This window comes from Lithobates pipiens, unplaced genomic scaffold, assembly GCF_037356315.1.
Source record: "Lithobates pipiens isolate NorthernLeopardFrog02 unplaced genomic scaffold, aLitPip1_a1.2 Scaffold_8, whole genome shotgun sequence".
Classification (NCBI taxonomy): domain Eukaryota; kingdom Metazoa; phylum Chordata; class Amphibia; order Anura; family Ranidae; genus Lithobates; species Lithobates pipiens.
In genome coordinates, this window is record NW_027507903.1 from 414504356 (window position 1) to 414523361 (window position 19006).

The following is a 19006-nucleotide window of genomic DNA, read 5'->3' on the forward strand; positions in this document are numbered from 1 at the left end:
AAGGACTGGATACATACTTACTACACAAGGCCACCTCAAACTCGCTAAATACTTAAAGAGGAAGTAAACCCTGATGGGTTTACTTCCTCTTTCATTCCCTGCAAAGGTAAATCATAATGGACTACTATGCATCGCATAGTAGTCCATTATGTGTCACTTACCTGACACAGGAGCCAGCGAAGTCACCGATGTCCCCTGTAGTCCGGCGCATCCATCTTCTCGGTGGGTCTTGCCGCTCCGCCGCTGTCATTCGGCGAAGCCAATATGACATCACTCCCGCACATGCACACGGGAGCTGCCACTCGCGGCATATCGCCGTTGACCGCGGCGCGCTCAGTGCGCCTGCGCGCCGCTGTCTACGGCACATGCGCCATGCGGAAAATATCTCCTAAACCGTGTAGGTTTTGGAGATATTTCTTGGACCTACAGGTAAGCCTTAATCTAGGCTTACCTGTAGGTCAAAGTTGGTTGTAAGGGTTTACAACCACTTTAATACACAATGTCACTGGAGAATGGATCAATACTTACTACACAAGGCCATTAGAGACTAAATAAATACTTAGTATACAAGGCCAAAAAGAACTAGATAAATACTTTCTACACAAGGCCTCTAGTGACTAGGTAAATACTTGCTACACTTGGACACCTGAGACTGGCTAAATATATACTATACAAGGCCAAGAGGGACTGGGTAAATACTTACTACACAAGGCCAACAGGAGTTGAATAAATACTTACAACACCAGACCATTAGAGGCTGGATCAAAACTTATTACACCAGGCCACCCAAAACTGGCTAAGTACTAACTACACAATGCAACTAGGGACTGGATGAATACTTACTACACAAGGCCAGAAGGAACTGGATAAATAATTATGACATAAGGCCACTAGGGACTAGATAAATACTTACTACACAAGGCCACCAGGGACTGCATAAATACTTACTACACAAGGCCAGCAAAACTGGATAAATACTTACTACACTTGGGCACCAGGGACAGGATAAATACTTACTACACAATGCCCCCAGGAATAAATGCAAACTTCTACAGGCTATGATGTTGATACCCTCTTGCCACCAGGAACTAATATGAAATATGTTTCTTAAATTGCTGAGGTGGTCGCAAGGCTGGTATGATATAAACTGACAATCTTTCATTTGTGAAGGTGGATCTGAATCTCAAAATATAAATCATTAGGAGGTCAAATGGTTGTAAAGGTATAAATCCATTTTAGATAACAAATCTTTTCTTCATTCACAACAGAAGCCGCTGAAGGAAGCTCTGGTCTCGGAGGATCAACAGGTACAATGGGACTCAGTGCTCGCTATGGACCACAGTTCACTCTACAGCACGTCCCTGACTACAGACAAAACATCTACATTCCAGGAACAACATCAACTCTTACTAACGCTGCTGGAAAACGTGACAACAAAGCACCTTCAGGGAACAAAAAGAAATCTGGAAAAAAGGAAAAGAAATAAAGATGTATAGCAGCATGTGTTATACCAACATGACAGAATTGTGTGAGATCTTCCCTCTAGCGAAATCCCAGAAAGAATGTCTTATTCACAACAGGAAAGAGAATGTTTGAAACTGGTTGTATCAATCATTATCAGAGCCCGTGTGTCCCTTCTACTATTGGAGCTTGTAATAGCGAATACTAGTCTGGACACTTGAAATGAGTGTTTTGTCAATATGAGCCAAAATGTTCTAATGGCAAGGTTACTAAGTTCTGAAAAAGTCCTTTCCTAGCCAATGATGTACTATTACATACTATTAAGATTCATATTTTGCTTTTAGTGGTCCACATACTTGTGGAACTTCTTCCAATGTATATATGTATCACTAAATAGGGATTTATAATTTATCATTATCACAGAAGTTCTGAAAGCTTTGTTAATCCATATTGCATCTTTACAATTTCCTTTTACATTTGAAGAATTGAAAAACAAACAAAAAAATAAATGCATATATAAGTTAGTATTTGGTTCTAGACGATAGGGTGATTTTTATTTTATTTTTTATTGTAGATACATGTATCTATAGATATGTTTGTTGTATAGAGCGCCAAAATACTACAGATTTATAAGAAATCAGGAATGTTTGTGGCAAACAAGAGGAAACCAGGGAAATTAATATGCTCGAATTGCCAGCGGCCTTTTCATTAGAAAGTCAACTTTTTTTTTTTTATATAAAAAGATTTATGAAAAGTAGTAATTTTTTGACCAGTGAAGCCTCTTCTCAAGTGGGAAAACTGCTACTCAGAAGGTTAGTTGCTGATGGGCTTGCTTGATTTCCTGAAAAAGGAGTTAAAAGATGAAAATATCAGCATATGAGCCCACTTTGCTGTTCTACAATAATTTTTTGTTTTGCATGTAGGTATCCAGCATGGAGTCTTTAGATTCTTTATAAAGAATGATAGAAGGTAAACCTGTTTAATACAGGTCAGACCAGTATACATTGTATTGTTTTTAAAGTGTTATGACCCTGGTTAATCAAGCGTTATTGGTACTTATGGCATGTTAAGCAGTTCTAACAGTATACATTAGCATGCATTAAGCACTTTTTAGGGCTCATTTAGACATGGAAAAAAATTGGAATACATCCAAAGAAAAAGTGATAAGATGAGTTAACAGCGCGTTTTTTGTGTGTCTTGATGTGTTTGCATTGCGTTAAAAAAAATGCTCTGTGTTGTCTTTTTATTATATGGATTTTGGTATTATCATCTTGGTCAGTAATGCTTTCTAAACGCATCTCAAACATGCTGTAAATGCCATAGGGGTGTTTGTGAGGCATTTTCGGTGCATTTGCAGCATGTTTACATTGACATCAATGGAAGCGTTTGGGAAGCGGAAAAGCTTGGCAAACGACACATGTTGGGTCAATTCTGACACAATACTAATGCAACCGTGTGAACAACACTGGGTGCTGCAATGCACACAATTTTGACAGGTATTCATAGAGCTTCATAATTGCTCCTGAAAAGCTCATGAAACTTTGAAGCTAGTTTAAACTTAGCCTTAGAGCTCCTTAAGTGCCACTGTAGCTTGATGAATCAGATCAATTTTTTGGGAAAAACAGGGCTACCAATAACCATATAAAAATTATTTTACTAATTATCTTACTGAAAACAGCATACATATGGGAGGGCCTTAGATTTGTAATTTTACTTGCTATTTGATAATATGCAATTTTACAATTCTCTGCTGTAGTCCTGAAATATAATGTGAACCTCCAGTTTTACTGAGAGCAAACATAATCCCCTTAAAATCATTTTATATGCACTGCAATTGTTTTAGCAAATTTTTATGTAGGCCTACATCTCTTTTTGTTCTGTGGATCTTGAAATAGGCTTCGACAGTAAAGCTAAATGTGACTAATAAATGGAAAGATCTGCTACTATAGTCACACATTTATTTGAAATGCTGTAATAAAAAATACCACTCCTCTTGCTAGGAATTTCTGTAGATGTACATCTCATTTTGCAAATATTGCACCATGAGGAAATCCCAGTGCAGTAATCCTAAAGACATTTCAGAGTAATCATTGTAGATATCAAGTTCTGTGTCCTTTGGGAAAGCAGCAAGCCTGTAGAGGAGCAGGGGAATGATAGTTGTGGTTAAACCTGGACTATGGACTGTGTACTGTTGCTATGGTTGCAAGGCGGATTTTAATTTAATAGTAGCAGCATGCAGGTTGAAATGGAAAGGTCATTTTTAGCAAAAATTCCTAACAATATGGCTTGTTTTAGAAATTTTATATGTCACATTTGAAATGAGTTTTCCTTTAACGATGTATCCCAAACTTATAGTTAATAAAAATATAAACATTGTAAAAATGGAAGGCCAGTAAACCCGCATAGTATAGTTTATGTACAGAGAAAATTCTGATAAAAGTTTTAATTCACAAGTGTGGATATTTTAACACTGGCTGCACAAATATATAGCAAATCTACCCAATTCCATTTAAAATTTTATTTCTATGTATTTTTTATTTATTTTTACATGTAACGTATGGTAGCTGCTAAGAGTCAGTGACAAACCTTTAGATTGTTTTAATGACCACTTTGTATTTTATATCATCTTGCCTACAGACCAGGTTCTCTCTCTGTACACTGATGCAAAAAAAAAAAAAAAAGCTTTCAAAAATGTTTAACTATATTTTGTATGCACTCTATTGCTTACACAACCGTTCTTTTTTTGGGCATATAATTTTCTGATGCCTTGAGCAGTAAAGCCTTATGTCTTTCAGCTTGCTGCTTGACAATGCTATTGCACTGCTTACAGTAATGTTATATGAAAGCATTATATACAATAACCTTCTATGCCAATGTCTGTCATGTGACCTCAGCTTGGGGCACTAGAAGCAACTTTTCACCTTCCATATAGGTGACGACATAGTAACCATATACACAGCTTGTAATACAATACAGTCATACCAATAAACAAGCAGTAGGTGACATTTTTTTTTTAATTCCTTTGATGTTATGATTTACCTTTTATTACAACCTTCATTCTAGATTAGCTGATATGTACAATATAGTTCTAATGTGATCCTTTCATCCCTGTATCCGACTTGTGGGTTGCAGTATTTTAATTGCTCCTTCCGTATCTTTCTGTGTGTTAGTGATATAAATGTTCATTCAATTTATGCACCTGTCTTTTCATTGTGTCTAACTGAACTGTACTTTACTATTATGAATATGCTTTCACCCTTCTTATACCCGTAAATAGACTCATGTCAATGTCTTACACGCAAGTTTTATACAATAATATTTATATTGCTTTTATTTCTTTGGGAAAAAGATAAATAAAATGTTTTTTCTTCCAGAAAGAGTGTTGCTTATTTGAAACGATATCTTATTCATCTTTTTTTTTTGTGTGTGTACAAATGGGCTATACAGCTGTAAATTCAGGCGTATTTGCCCACCTGAGATTTACAGGTGCTGCATAAAGCCACCTATAGCAAACAATGGCTGTGTGTGGCTATACGTCACTACTTGAGTAAATACACAATCTGGGCGCAGCTTGTCTGCTACTGCTATGAGCACTTGCACAGTCCTCCTGCAGCCATGTGCTTTAAGCCTAAAAGAATAAAACAAAGTTCATGTTTAAAATATAATTAAACATTTTCTTTAAAAAATAAAAAAATGTCTCTTTCTCAGAGAATAGGTACAATAACTCTTCCCTTCCGAATCACCCCTTGATTCCACCCCTATACACCTTCCAGTACCACCCCTTTTAGAGAATACAGATCCAAGTATAATTTTGTAGTGCTAAGTATTTTGTATGGAATTTGTTATTGATAACAAGAAAGGTAGTAAAATAGATCTAGCAGCAATGGACACTTCAGAGACAATAGATCCACCCTAGCAACAGTGAACTCCCACCAGCCAGTATCAATAGACCCCCAGCAGCCAGCAACAATAAACCCCTCCCTTGACAGTAGTTCCCTCACAGAAATTATTGACCCCTGCAACATAAGATCCACCCCCAGCAAGAATAGAGCCCCCTTCCTCCCCAAAAAATAGATCCCCTCCAGCAGCAATAGATTTCCCAGCAGCCAGCATCAATAGACCCTCCAGCTCACCCCAGCACCCCTTGCCATTACATACATTCTGTTCTGAAGGTGTCCATACTGCGTCCCCCTGTGTTCTTGCTGAAAAAGTATGTAGAGTATGTACAGTACAGTATATTAGCACATTATGGCAGAATAGCCTACAAAATGTGCTTTCGGCTGCCACAAGTCCTTCCATCTTCTCCCAGTCTTCCTTCTGGGTTTGGACTCTTTAGCCGCTCAACTGACCAGACCGCGATGATGTCACTTCCAGACATGTGCACAGAACTCACATCATCATAGCACAGATTGGAGTCATACATGAGTAAGTGTACATCAATGCTGACAGGCAGGGGGAAGCAGTAACGGTAAGGGAGACCAACAGGGTCTCTTCTGTTCAACATACACTAGTTGTCAGACATTTTTTTTGAGAGAGAGAGAAAAAGAAATTCCACTTTAAAGTGTATCTTAAGCCCAAACTTTATTAAAGTAGTGAATAGTTAAAACCTCTGTGAGGATCTTCTCTTGTCTGTGTCTCAGATTACAGATATTTCCCAGACACAGAACAGGAAGCGAGAATACACTTCTAAACTGATGGGAAATCACAATTGGTGACCTTATTGGGAAATCTTGCTTCACCTCTACTTCCTGTGATGGCTGTAAAATGTTAGATTTCCTTTTCACTTTGTGTCCCAATGATAAAAGTCAGCAGGATACACGGAGTAGGTGAACCTCATCAACAAACACACAGACATCAATAAATAAACTGAAAGAGGTTCAATCTCTTTCTCATTCAACCCAAAATAATGAGAAAAGTTATGGCCTTAAATATACATTATCAGAAATAGCAATGGTTTCGGAGTGGTTCTACATGATCACTGCCAATATTTACAGGTGACATCACTTGGCTATGTCAGAAGATCTTCACTGATTTACGACTTGTCCTCTAGACCAGTGGTCATCAACCCTGTCCTCAGGGCCCACTACCAGGCCAGGTTTGCAAGATAACTGAAATATATCACAGGTGATATATCATTTGCTGCTCAGTGATTGCAGTATTCTAGTCTGCATTTCCCCCAAAGTAATACATAAAACCTGGCCTGTTAGTGGGCCCTGAGGACAGGGTTGATGACCACTGCTCTATAGTATGACCAAAATATGTAAATTGGCACAGGTTAACCTTATTATTTATTATTTATTTTCCCTATTAGATTATATAATGAAATATGAGATGAGTTAATATAGTCATTAATCCTTTTAAATAAGAAGAAAGTCCTGGGAACAGAGACATAATATGGCTACAGCCCCAAGCCCTCCATTATACTTCCTTTCCAAAGTGAACATATACGTTGCTAGATGAACAGCCTTTATTCCTTTAGAATCAACCCCATTATTGAACCTTAAAATGCATGTATAGCCAACATTTTTTTATTTTTTTGCTGTGTACCATTTGGGGAAATTTCCCTTCACTCCCTGTCCGAAAGAAGCAACAGGAGGTTATCAGAAATCCCAGAGAGTGAAGTAAATTTGTTTCTTCCACAGTTGTCCACAAAACTGTTGTCCTCATTGATCCTCTCATCCCTTTTTCTTTGGACAACTCTAAAATTTTTGATTTGCTATTTTCTTACTTGGAGACAATGATCATCAGTAAAATCAGAGTGGTGCATCTCCCCAGTGGGGACACAGACATCATTAAAAACTTGACAATGGGTATAACCTTTCCACACTCTCAAATTAAAATAAAAAAAAGGGGAGAAAATGTGTATATTTAGTTTGCAAACGTAACCACTTGCAGACTGCCCGTCGCAGATTGAGGGCGGCAGAATGACACTCCTGCGTGATTTGCTGTAGCTGTACGGTGGCCGCTTTAAGGAGTATGGGGGATGCACGGTCTGTCAGGGGTGAGGTGATCTGTTTTTCCTAGTATATAGGAACAACGATCGGTCTCCTCCCAAAGTCAGTCCCATCCCCCCACAGTTAGAACACACACTGAGGGAACACATTTAACCCCTTGATCACCCCGTAGTGTTAACTTCTTTCTTGCCAGTAACATTTATACTGTAATCAGTGCATTTTTATAGCGCTGAACGCTGTATAAATGTCAATGCTCCCTAAAATGTGTCAAAAGTGTCCAATCTGTCCGCTGCAATGTGGCTGTCCTGATAAAAATCGCAGATCGCTGCTATTACTAGTAAAAAAAATAACAATAATAAAAATGCCATAAATTTATTCCCTATTTTGTAACCAATCAATATACACTTATTGTGTCTTTTTTTTTTTTTTTTATAAAAAATATGTAGAAAAATATACATCGACCTAAACTGATAAAGAATTTTTTTTTTTTGTAATTGGGATGTTTAGTATAGCAAAAAGTAAAATATATTGTGTTTTTTTCAACAATGTCGCTCTTCTTTTGTTTATAGTGCAAAACATGAGAACCGCAGGGGTGATCAAATATCACCAAAAGAAAGCTCTGTTTGTGGGGAAAAAAAAGGACATCAATTTTGTTTGGGTACAATGTCACATGACCACGCAATTGTCAGTTAAAGCAACCCAGTGCCGTATCACAAAAAATGGCTTGGTCAGGAAGGGGGTAAATCCTTCCGGGGCTGAAGTGGTTCATGTTAGTGACTAATTTGAAGCTGTGTTTCCTGTGAATACCCAGTCATGGACTTGGGAAAGCAGGATATTTGCTAGCACTTGATCGGGTATGTAAACTAAACAGAGTCTCACCTTATTCAATTTCCAAAGTGAATGTTCACATAGCTACAGTAAACAGCCCTTATGCCTCTAGTAAATAACACCATTGTATCAGTTTTGCTAGGCAGTTGCTTAGAATCCTCTAGGCAGAACTCACTTATTTAGCACAGACTTAACCACAATAGCTTGTATATTCAAAATGCCATACAGTGGTGATACACAAAGTGCAGTAATCCTTAGCAATCAGACAGGTCACATCAGACAAGAGAAGATTTATGGGCTGGATGCTTGAAGCATTTCCACTTTTCACATCATAACCACTTTTTGCACCGCCTCATTGAATATATTCAGTATATAATTTATCATACATTTTATCAATACTTGCAGCAGTCTATTGCATCTCAGAAGTACAGCAATTAGAACGATGCACAAAATGGCAATTTCTTTGGTTGTTGAGCTTATTTATTAAGTAAGCTCCTTGGGGGCAGGGACTGATGTAAATGTACAATATAAATGTATAGTGCTGTGAAAATTCATGGAGCTATATATATAGTACCTATAGGTACCTATAATAAATAAATAAAATAAATAAAATAAGACATTGCATTTTAATTGTAGTAACCTGTAGCACTCAACCAGCAACCAACTTTCATCTTTTGTCCCCATCTAATAAAAATCGCTAGGAAATGCTCAGCTGTACAAGTGACTGAGCTCAAAAAAAAAGTTATTAGGTTCTGGCTTAAAAATAACACTAAAATTATATGTAAAGCATAACAATTAAAGTGGTTGTAAACCCTTACAAACCACTTTGACCTACAGGTAAGCCTAGATTAAGGCTTACCTGTAGGTCCAAGAAATATCTCCTAAACCTATATGGTTTAGGATATATTTACCCGAAGACAGGCACCGCTGTCTACGGCGCATGCGCCGTAGACAGCGGTGCACACGCGCACCGAGCGCGGCATCGTCAATGACGAAGATGCCGCGTGTGTCGCATTCCCGTGCGCATGCGTGGGAGTGACGTCATCGCGGCTTTACTTCCTCTTTAAATTATCTGATATTCTATGCAAAAATACCTGTTGATCCTGGCAGAAATCCCATGCTGCCCTATACACTGTGCACTCTGCAGTCCTATCTCAAAAAAGGAATCAGGAAAATTGTTGGGTTTAGGCTTTCCCTACGTTATGGATAAGAGTAGAAGGGGAAGTGCTCAGTAATTTGAATAAAGTCCCTGCCCTAAGGTGACTATACTGCCCCTCCATAGATACTGTACATTGAGTGAATGGTCCCTATAGGATACCATGTGCACCCTATAGGACAGGAAGTGCAAAAAAAAGGAAGGTATTGCAACCACCACAAGGACTGGTAAACTTGAACATGTTGAATTTATTTGTTCTTGACTTTAGGCACACTTTAACCAGTTAAGCCCCGGACCATTTTGCTGGCTTAAGACCAGACCACTTTTTGCGATTCGGCACTGCATCGCTTTAACTGACAATTGCGCGGTCGTGTGACGTGGCTCCCAAACAAAATTGACGTCCTTTTTTTCCCACAAATAGAGCTTTCTTTTGGTGGTATTTGATCACACCTGCGGTTTTTATTTTTTGCGCTATAGACAACAATAGAGCGACAATTTTTTACTTTTTGTTATAATAAATATCCCCCAAAAATATATATGAAAAAAAAATTTCCCTCAGTTTAGGCCGATACGTATTCTTCTACATATTTTTGGTAAAAAAAATCGCAATAAGCGATTATTGATCGGTTTGCGCAAAAGTTATAGCGTTTACAAAATAGGGGATAGTTTTATGGCATTTTTATTAATATTTTTTTGCTAGTAATGGCGGCGATCAGCGATTTTTATTGTGACTGCGACATTATGGCGGACACATCGGACATTTTTGACACATTTTTGGGACCATTGTCATTTATAAAGCAATAACTGCTATACAAATGCAGGGATTCCTGTGTAAATGACACTGGCAGTGAAGGGGTTAACCAGTGAGTGGCAGTGTAGGGGTTAAGTGTTCCTAGGGGAGTGTTACTAACTGTTGGGGGCTGGGCTTTCTTTTAGTGAACACTGACCTCTGCTCCAATCACATGGAGCAGAGACCAGCGTCACTTGTTGCTAGGCAGAACTGGGAGATCCTGTTTACAACGGCATCTCCTAGTTCAGCCACCCCGTGAGACGATCGCGGGTATGCACGCGGCGATCGAGTCCGCAGGACCCGCGACCGGACTCACGGGGGTCCCGACCGGCACCTGATGTCAGGGCGGAAAAATTAAAGGGACGTACAGGTACGCCCATTTGCCTGCCCATGCCATTCTGCCGACGTACATCAACGTGCACCGGTCGGGAAGTGGTTAAGATTAATTTGAAAAAACCCAAAAACTTTTTTCTTTGCATAGAAATTCATCTATTACATAATTGTTAAGTAAAGATCTGAACATGAATACAGTGAACCAAGATCTTTTATATCTTGCCAAGAATGAATCAGTCTCAGTCCCAGTCCATGCCAATCTTGACACATGGCTGCCAACATTCCATAAATTGGCTATGATACTCGAGTAAGCGTCTTAATTTCACTGCTACCAGATAAATGTGGAAATACTGACAAGCCCACTGAGCTCTAGGATCATAAATCACTTGTGGCTTAAAAAGAACATTTCCTATAGTGGACAAAGTAACAAGTTCACTGTAATCCATGTAGCATAAGCAGCCTGTACTTACCTTGCCCACCTTCCTTCACTATTCTCATATGCACCATCTTGTTTAAAATTCATTTGCAAGATTTTACTTGCAGAGGTCAAAACTCTCTCAGTAGATGTGCATACTCCCAAGTCCCTGTGGGGGTTATTTACTAAACCTGGAGATTGCATAATTTGGTGCAGCTCTGCATAGAAGCCAATCAGTTTCCAGGTTTTATTGTCAAAGCTTAATTGAACCAGCTGAAGTTAGAAGCTGATTGGCTACCTTGCACAGCTGCACATATTATGAGTATCGCCTCTGGTCTAAATCATTATAAATATTGTATAACGTACCATCATCCAGAATTTGTAGTTTTTTAAAAGGAAGAGAAGGGTCGAATGGAAGTATCGGGTAGTCGCTCACACCAACCCCATATATAGTTCCATACAGCCCTATAATAGATTGGACTATACCGGTACTTGGTAATAGAAAAACATCAATAGAATTTAAAATCGATATAATATTTAATCAAAATATAAAACAAGACAATAATGAAATATCACTTGAAGAAGTACAATGGTATGCACATCACAGTTGAGGTATTCCTGACGGGTTCTCCATAGGGAACATTCAACCGTAGAGGATGTACAATAATTTTCCTCGACTAGTTTCGCGGGAACAGGCCCGCTTCTTCAGGAGGATATCTATACAAAAGTATCACAATCATTAAATAATACACACATATAAAACTATAAGCAATACAATTATCATGGTGTTATTAATTTTACATATACAATTCCCCATATGTAAAAAAGGAGATCCGCTCACCCCACTTCAAGGAACAGGCTACAGGTAAGGACGTCCACAAAAGTCCCCCCACGGTGAACATGGGGGATTGGTAAGCGCCGGCTCTAGATAAATAATGTTATAATCATTTATCAATTAGGTAGAAGTATATCTTGGATTAAGGAAGGGAAGGGGGAGAGGGGCGGGAGGAAAAAGAAAGAATTGTGTTTTAATGGGTGAAACCGTGATTTTGAGAGAAAAAAAAAAAAAAAAAAGGGGGGGGGAAGGGGGGGGAGGCATGGAAAAAAGGAAGAGGAAAGGGGGGGGGGGGAAGGGGAAGGGGGGGGGGGGGAAAAGGGGGGGGAGATGAAAGGGAAAAGGGGGGGGGGAAAGGGGGGGAGAGGAAAGGGGGGTAGAGAGGGAGAAAAAAGGGGGGGGGAAGGGGGAGAGAAGAAGGAGTGAGGGTAGAATAGATTGAAGTGGCTACATATAGTTCCAGAGGTACAAGTTCAAAAAGTGATTTAAACCATAATATCTCATATAGATATAAGTGTAAAAATTCAAACGTGAGTAGTCAAATGTATCCATGTGAATTAAATAATAGAAAAAAGAAATTTAGAAAGGAACCCTTCACCCAAGTAAGCATCCTTAATTCCAAAGGGGGGTTAAAATAAATAAAAGCGAATCGGCTTACCAAAGAGCCAATCAGAGGATCGTGTAAGGATAAGACACCAAAATGGTTAAGCAGGCTTGCAAGGATATTGTACCATTCGCTGAGTATCAGATACCAGGTCCACTGTTAGATAGCTTAATGGCCATCAATACTGCAAAGGGGATGTAAAACATTTAAGTATAAAGAAGGTAGAAAGACCGCAGGCATTACCAAGCCGATGCGTCAAAAAGAAAGTTTACACAAATTCGTAAGTGAGTAAATAGCATCTTATATAGTGGTTACCTGTCAGCGGGGACAATATCCTAATGCCGCCCTAATGGAGTCCGTGCGCACCTGTCTATTCGGCGGTCAATTCGACCGTTAAATAGGCTCCCCAACACACACGGCGTCTGGCGTCCACCGGAAATCGGCGCCGTCCGACGTCATGTGGCGCGCCTCTCCGCACCACGCAGGCGTACTAAACGGTCGCTGCTGCGCAGGTGCGTCCGCTCGGCGGTCTAATAGGGTGCCCGAACGGGTTACCTAGCAGTCACCACGTCGGACGTACGTCAAGTCCCGGCGGCGTCCGAACGTCATGTGGTCTGTTTCCCCACACTGCGCAGGTGCAGTGCTAGACTGCTACTGCGTTAGTGCGCAAGGGGATAACCCCAATGGATCCTTGATCCAAAGGTTAACCCTTGCAAGTGAAACACATGTCCACCAAGGGGAGAAAAGTCAAGGACACTCCATACTACCCATAAGACACTGTCCCTCAATTCTAGGGGTCAGAGCACATCTCCCAATACATAGGAATATTATGACACGGGGAACAAAAAACTTATCCAAAAAACATATAACATATTATACATCATTTTTAATATACAAAAATATACATATTATAACCAGGGGATCTAGTCCCCCAGAAAGCTGAGACAGGCACGTACACCAGAGAATCATCTAGGAAATTTAGGGGAGGGGGAATTTGGGGGAGGGAAGGGGAGAATGGGGTGGGGGGAAGGGGATAGGTTTTTTATTGGTGGCATATATAGCGTCACCTATTATAAAAACGGTTTGTAAGAAATTGTCTCATTGAGACCTGGTGGTAGGGTGGCATTGAGTCGTTCGATCCACAGGGTTTCCCTCTGTAGGATCGTTCGATCCCAATTTCCACCTCTAGGATTTGGAAAGACTACCTCGAGAACAAAGAATTGGATCACTGTGGTATCAAAGCGATGGTAAAAACCAATATGTCTACCAATTGTGGTAAGTTTCCCACTTTCTGAATAATATAAGTGGTCACCAATCCTCTGTCTAAACTCTCGAATAGTCTTTCCAATATAAAAGGCTCCACATTTACAGGTCATAAAATATATGACCCCCTTCGTACTGCAATCGGAAAACGTACGAGGTAGAAAGACTTCTCCATTAGGTAAAGTAAATTGGTTACCCTCCAGGACCCATGGGCAACGGGGGCAGTTGTTACATTTAAATGTACCTCTGGAATGTCTATGCGTAGGACTAGTAGATGTATAGTGACTATGCATTAAACGATCCCGAAGGGAGCATGCTCTTCGGAAGACTAATTCGGGGGTAGGCCGTATGTATTTAGCTAGGACATGATGCTCCGTGAGTAAATGCCAGTTTTTTGTGAGGATATTCCGAAGAATTTTATGGTGGGCAGAATATGTTGTGATGAATCTCAATGATTCATTACTTGTCGTTTTAGGTCGTTTATGTAATAATGTGTCTCTAGGATGGGACACGGCCTTATTAAAGGCTTTCCTCAAATTTGTGGGAGTGTAGCCCCTGGCTAATAAACGGTCACGTAAGGCATCAGCTTGGACTTTAAAGTCAACGTCTCGGCTGCAGTTTCTGCGTAATCGCAGAAACTGTGCAAACAGGATGCTGCGCACCAAGGGTTCCGGATGGGCGCTGGTAGCAAACAATAAAGTATTGCCTGCGGTGGGTTTGCGATAGAGATCCGTATATAAAGTGCCATCGGGCTGTTTTATGATGAAGAGATCCAAAAATGGAATCCGCTCTGTATCGAAGGTAAACGTAAATTTCAAATTAAATTCATTATTATCTAATTCTTGCATGAACTGGAGGAATCTTTCCTTAGTTCCAGTCCATACTATAAATAAATCATCTAAATAGCGATACCATAGTAGAGCGTCCTCCAAAAGTGGAGCAAGTTTATCATCAGAGTGAATTTGTCTCTCCCAACCTCCCAAAAATAAATTTGCGTATGCTGGGGCACAAGAAGTCCCCATGGCAACGCCTTGGGTTTGCAAATATAATTGGTCATTAAAGGTAAAGTAATTCTTTGTTAATATAAATTCCAACAATGCTAAAATGAATTCATTAAATGGCCATGTATTGATCTCCTGCTCATACAAAAAGGATCCAGCCGTCCGGATGCCCTGCCCGTGGGGGATACTCGAGTAAAGAGCCTCGATATCGATCGCCACGAGCAGGGCATCCGGAGGGATCTGGATCCCCTCCAGTTGTTGCAACAAATCCGTCGTGTCCTTAATGTAAGAAGGGAGTCTTCGCACATGTGGCATTAAATAGGCGTCTACCAGTTTACTGGCATGGTCTGTCAGTGAGTCAATCCCCGAGACAATTGGCCTACCAGGGGGTAATGGTAAATTTTTGTGTGTCTTGGGAAGAGCGTAGAAGGTAGGAACCATCGGAAATTTAGGGATCAGGAAGTCTAATGTATCTCTGTCAATGAGGCCTGCCATAAATGCCCCAGTGCAGAGAATACAGAGTTCCTGATGAAATGAGTTAGGTACTGATTGGTCAATCGGACAATACCAGATAGGGTTATTAAGGATGGTCATACACATGGTCTGGTACTGGTGGTGTGTCATGACGACAATATTCCCACCTTTGTCCGACTGTTTAATGATCAAATCTGGATGTTTTTGTAAAGTTTTTAATGCTTGAATCTGTCCAACATCAAGATTAGGGGTAACATCATGCCAATGCTGTCGTTTCAGATCTCTTATTGTAGTTTGAAGAAAATTCCAGATGGTAGGGCATATCGTGAGGTCAGGGAATCTACGAGAGCGTAGTTTAAATTTCTTAGAGCCCACCTCTAAGTGTTCTATGTGGGTGGATGAGGCTGTGTTGGAAGGGGGTGTAGTTTGTGAAGTAGGGTCTTCAATGGCTCCTTCATCATAGAGGAGCATAAGATCCCGTAATGCCCGAAATTCCGCCATACTAAAGTGTTTAGTGCGTTCTGTAAGTTCGCGTTCTAGATTCAAATTGGTGCGATCTTTGTCAAATAAAAACTTAAATGTGAGATTCCGTGCAAACAAATACAAATCTTTTATTGTTTCATTAACTTTAAGTCTATCCAGTGGGCAAAACCCTAGGCCCAAATGGAGTACTGACACCTGTTCGTCTGACAAACAATAGGGGGTCAGATTTACGATATTACGGTTAGTGTCGGGTTGGGAATGTGTGGTAGTGCTGGTGCTGGTTTGAGAATATAGGAATCCATATTCCCTTGTTGTTTTTTTAGATCTAAAAAAATCATGTCCTCATTTATTTTGGTATGTTTGTTAGTCATTAATGTTGAATTCAAGACCTTTGGGATAGTACCATGAAGTGTGGAGTGGCCCGTAGCCCCCTCTATTGAGGGAGTAACCTCAATAGGTATTTGTGTTGCAGGTGTACGTGTCGGTTTAGGGGGTTTGGAACCCTTCTTATCTTTTTTAGGGTTCACAGGTGGGGTACCACCACCATAACGTAATCTTTTACGAGTAGAATTTGCTGTTGGGGTGACCGAAGGTCTAGGATTACTTGGTAATGAGTAAGTTGATGTCAAAGAGGAGTCAGATTCTATCTCCATTGTTGGATTACTAAAGGTATTATATCGAAGAGGAGGTTTTCTCCCCAAGTTCCTATTTGACCAACGGTATGCATAGCCTTCTGTAAAGGCGGATTCTCTATTAAATTTGATCTGTTTTTTTGTGATAATAGATTTTATTCAGAGTTTTCCAACCGATCTCTTAATTCCTTCCATTTAGGGTCAAAAGATGGGTTGTCCTTCAGATATATATATTCGGTATTCAGTCGTTCAATCTCTTTATCTAATAAGGTCATATCCAAACTATATTGATTAATCAAAGTTTTCATGAGATCAAGACTACAATTAGTCAGGATGTTTTCCCAGTTTTTCCTAAAATCCGGTGAGGGGTCTTTTAGGGTTGGAAAAATTTGGTTTCGCAAAACCTATAGGGCAAATACAGTCGGTAACGTACATCTTAAAATATTCAATATGCCAATGTAGATGAGATTTACGTTTCAATAATCCATAGATCTTATAGAAATAGGTTTTCAAATCATCCTCAACTTTATGTTCATTCAGGCAAGCAGTTTTCAGATTTGTCATAAATTCTCCCCAATCAGTATTTAGGGTATCCATGACGGGAAGGTGGGGGAGGGATAAGGAAAGAGACAATCTCTAAATTTTTCTATGGCGACGTGACTAAACAGGAAGGAAATATATATAACATTAATTATCATTACAATGTGATAAATATTAGAGGCACTCCAACAATCAATCACCAATTAAGTTCCCCAATTAGGTGAATGAGTAAATGGGTGTGTTATCCACCCTATCCTAAATCACATATTATGAGTATCGCCTCTGGTCTAAATCATTATAAATATTGTATAACGTACCATCATCCAGAATTTGTAGTTTTTTAAAAGGAAGAGAAGGGTCGAATGGAAGTATCGGGTAGTCGCTCACACCAACCCCATATATAGTTCCATACAGCCCTATAATAGATTGGACTATACCGGTACTTGGTAATAGAAAAACATCAATAGAATTTAAAATCGATATAATATTTAATCAAAATATAAAACAAGACAATAATGAAATATCACTTGAAGAAGTACAATGGTATGCACATCACAGTTGAGGTATTCCTGACGGGTTCTCCATAGGGAACATTCAACCGTAGAGGATGTACAATAATTTTCCTCGACTAGTTTCGCGGGAACAGGCCCGCTTCTTCAGGAGGATATCTATACAAAAGTATCACAATCATTAAATAATACACACATATAAAACTATAAGCAATACAATTATCATGGTGTTATTAATTTTACATATACAATTCCCCATATGTAAAAAAGGAGATCCGCTCACCCCACTTCAAGGAACAGGCTACAGGTAAGGACGTCCACAAAAGTCCCCCCACGGTGAACATGGGGGATTGGTAAGCGCCGGCTCTAGATAAATAATGTTATAATCATTTATCAATTAGGTAGAAGTATATCTTGGATTAAGGAAGGGAAGGGGGAGAGGGGCGGGAGGAAAAAGAAAGAATTGTGTTTTAATGGGTGAAACCGTGATTTTGAGAGAAAAAAAAAAAAAAAGGGGGGGGGGGGGGAAGGGGGGGGGAGGCATGGAAAAAAGGAAGAGGAAAGGGGGGGGGGGGGGAAGGGGAAGGGGGGGGGGGGGGGAAAAAAAAAAAAAAGGGGGGGGGGATGAAAGGGAAAAGGGGGGGGGGGAAGGGGGGGGGAAAAGGGGGGGAGAGGAAAGGGGGGTAGAGAGGGAGAAAAAAGGGGGGGGGGGGAAGGGGGAGAGAAGAAGGAGTGAGGGTAGAATAGATTGAAGTGGCTACATATAGTTCCAGAGGTACAAGTTCAAAAAGTGATTTAAACCATAATATCTCATATAGATATAAGTGTAAAAATTCAAACGTGAGTAGTCAAATGTATCCATGTGAATTAAATAATAGAAAAAAGAAATTTAGAAAGGAACCCTTCACCCAAGTAAGCATCCTTAATTCCAAAGGGGGGTTAAAATAAATAAAAGCGAATCGGCTTACCAAAGAGCCAATCAGAGGATCGTGTAAGGATAAGACACCAAAATGGTTAAGCAGGCTTGCAAGGATATTGTACCATTCGCTGAGTATCAGATACCAGGTCCACTGTTAGATAGCTTAATGGCCATCAATACTGCAAAGGGGATGTAAAACATTTAAGTATAAAGAAGGTAGAAAGACCGCAGGCATTACCAAGCCGATGCGTCAAAAAGAAAGTTTACACGAATTCGTAAGTGAGTAAATAGCATCTTATATAGTGGTTACCTGTCAGCGGGGACAATATCCTAATGCCGCCCTAATGGAGTCCGTGCGCACCTGTCTATTCGGCGGTCAATTCGACCGTTAAATAGGCTCCCCAACACACACGGCGTCTGGCGTCCACCGGAAATCGGCGCCGTCCGACGTCATGTGGCGCGCCTCTCCGCACCACGCAGGCGTACTAAACGGTCGCTGCTGCGCAGGTGCGTCCGCTCGGCGGTCTAATAGGGTGCCCGAACGGGTTACCTAGCAGTCACCACGTCGGACGTACGTCAAGTCCCGGCGGCGTCCGAACGTCATGTGGTCTGTTTCCCCACACTGCGCAGGTGCAGTGCTAGACTGCTACTGCGTTAGTGCGCAAGGGGATAACCCCAATGGATCCTTGATCCAAAGGTTAACCCTTGCAAGTCGGGCGAATAAATCGTCCAGACCAGGGGAAACACATGTCCACCAAGGGGAGAAAAGTCAAGGACACTCCATACTACCCATAAGACACTGTCCCTCA

The 19006-nt window shown here is 40.3% G+C and overlaps 1 protein-coding gene across 1 annotated transcript in view; it reads left to right on the plus strand.

Moving 5' to 3' along the window:
* LOC143962191 (protocadherin gamma-B5-like) overlaps positions 1 to 4838 on the plus strand; it is a 293876-nt gene extending 289038 nt beyond the window's left edge. The window contains exon 5 of the mRNA XM_077471522.1: positions 1269 to 4838. Coding sequence (XP_077327648.1) covers positions 1269 to 1486 — 218 coding nt within the window. The 3' untranslated portion in view covers positions 1487 to 4838. The remainder of the gene's footprint in view (positions 1 to 1268) is intronic.
* The last annotated feature ends 14168 nt before the right edge of the window (positions 4839 to 19006 follow it).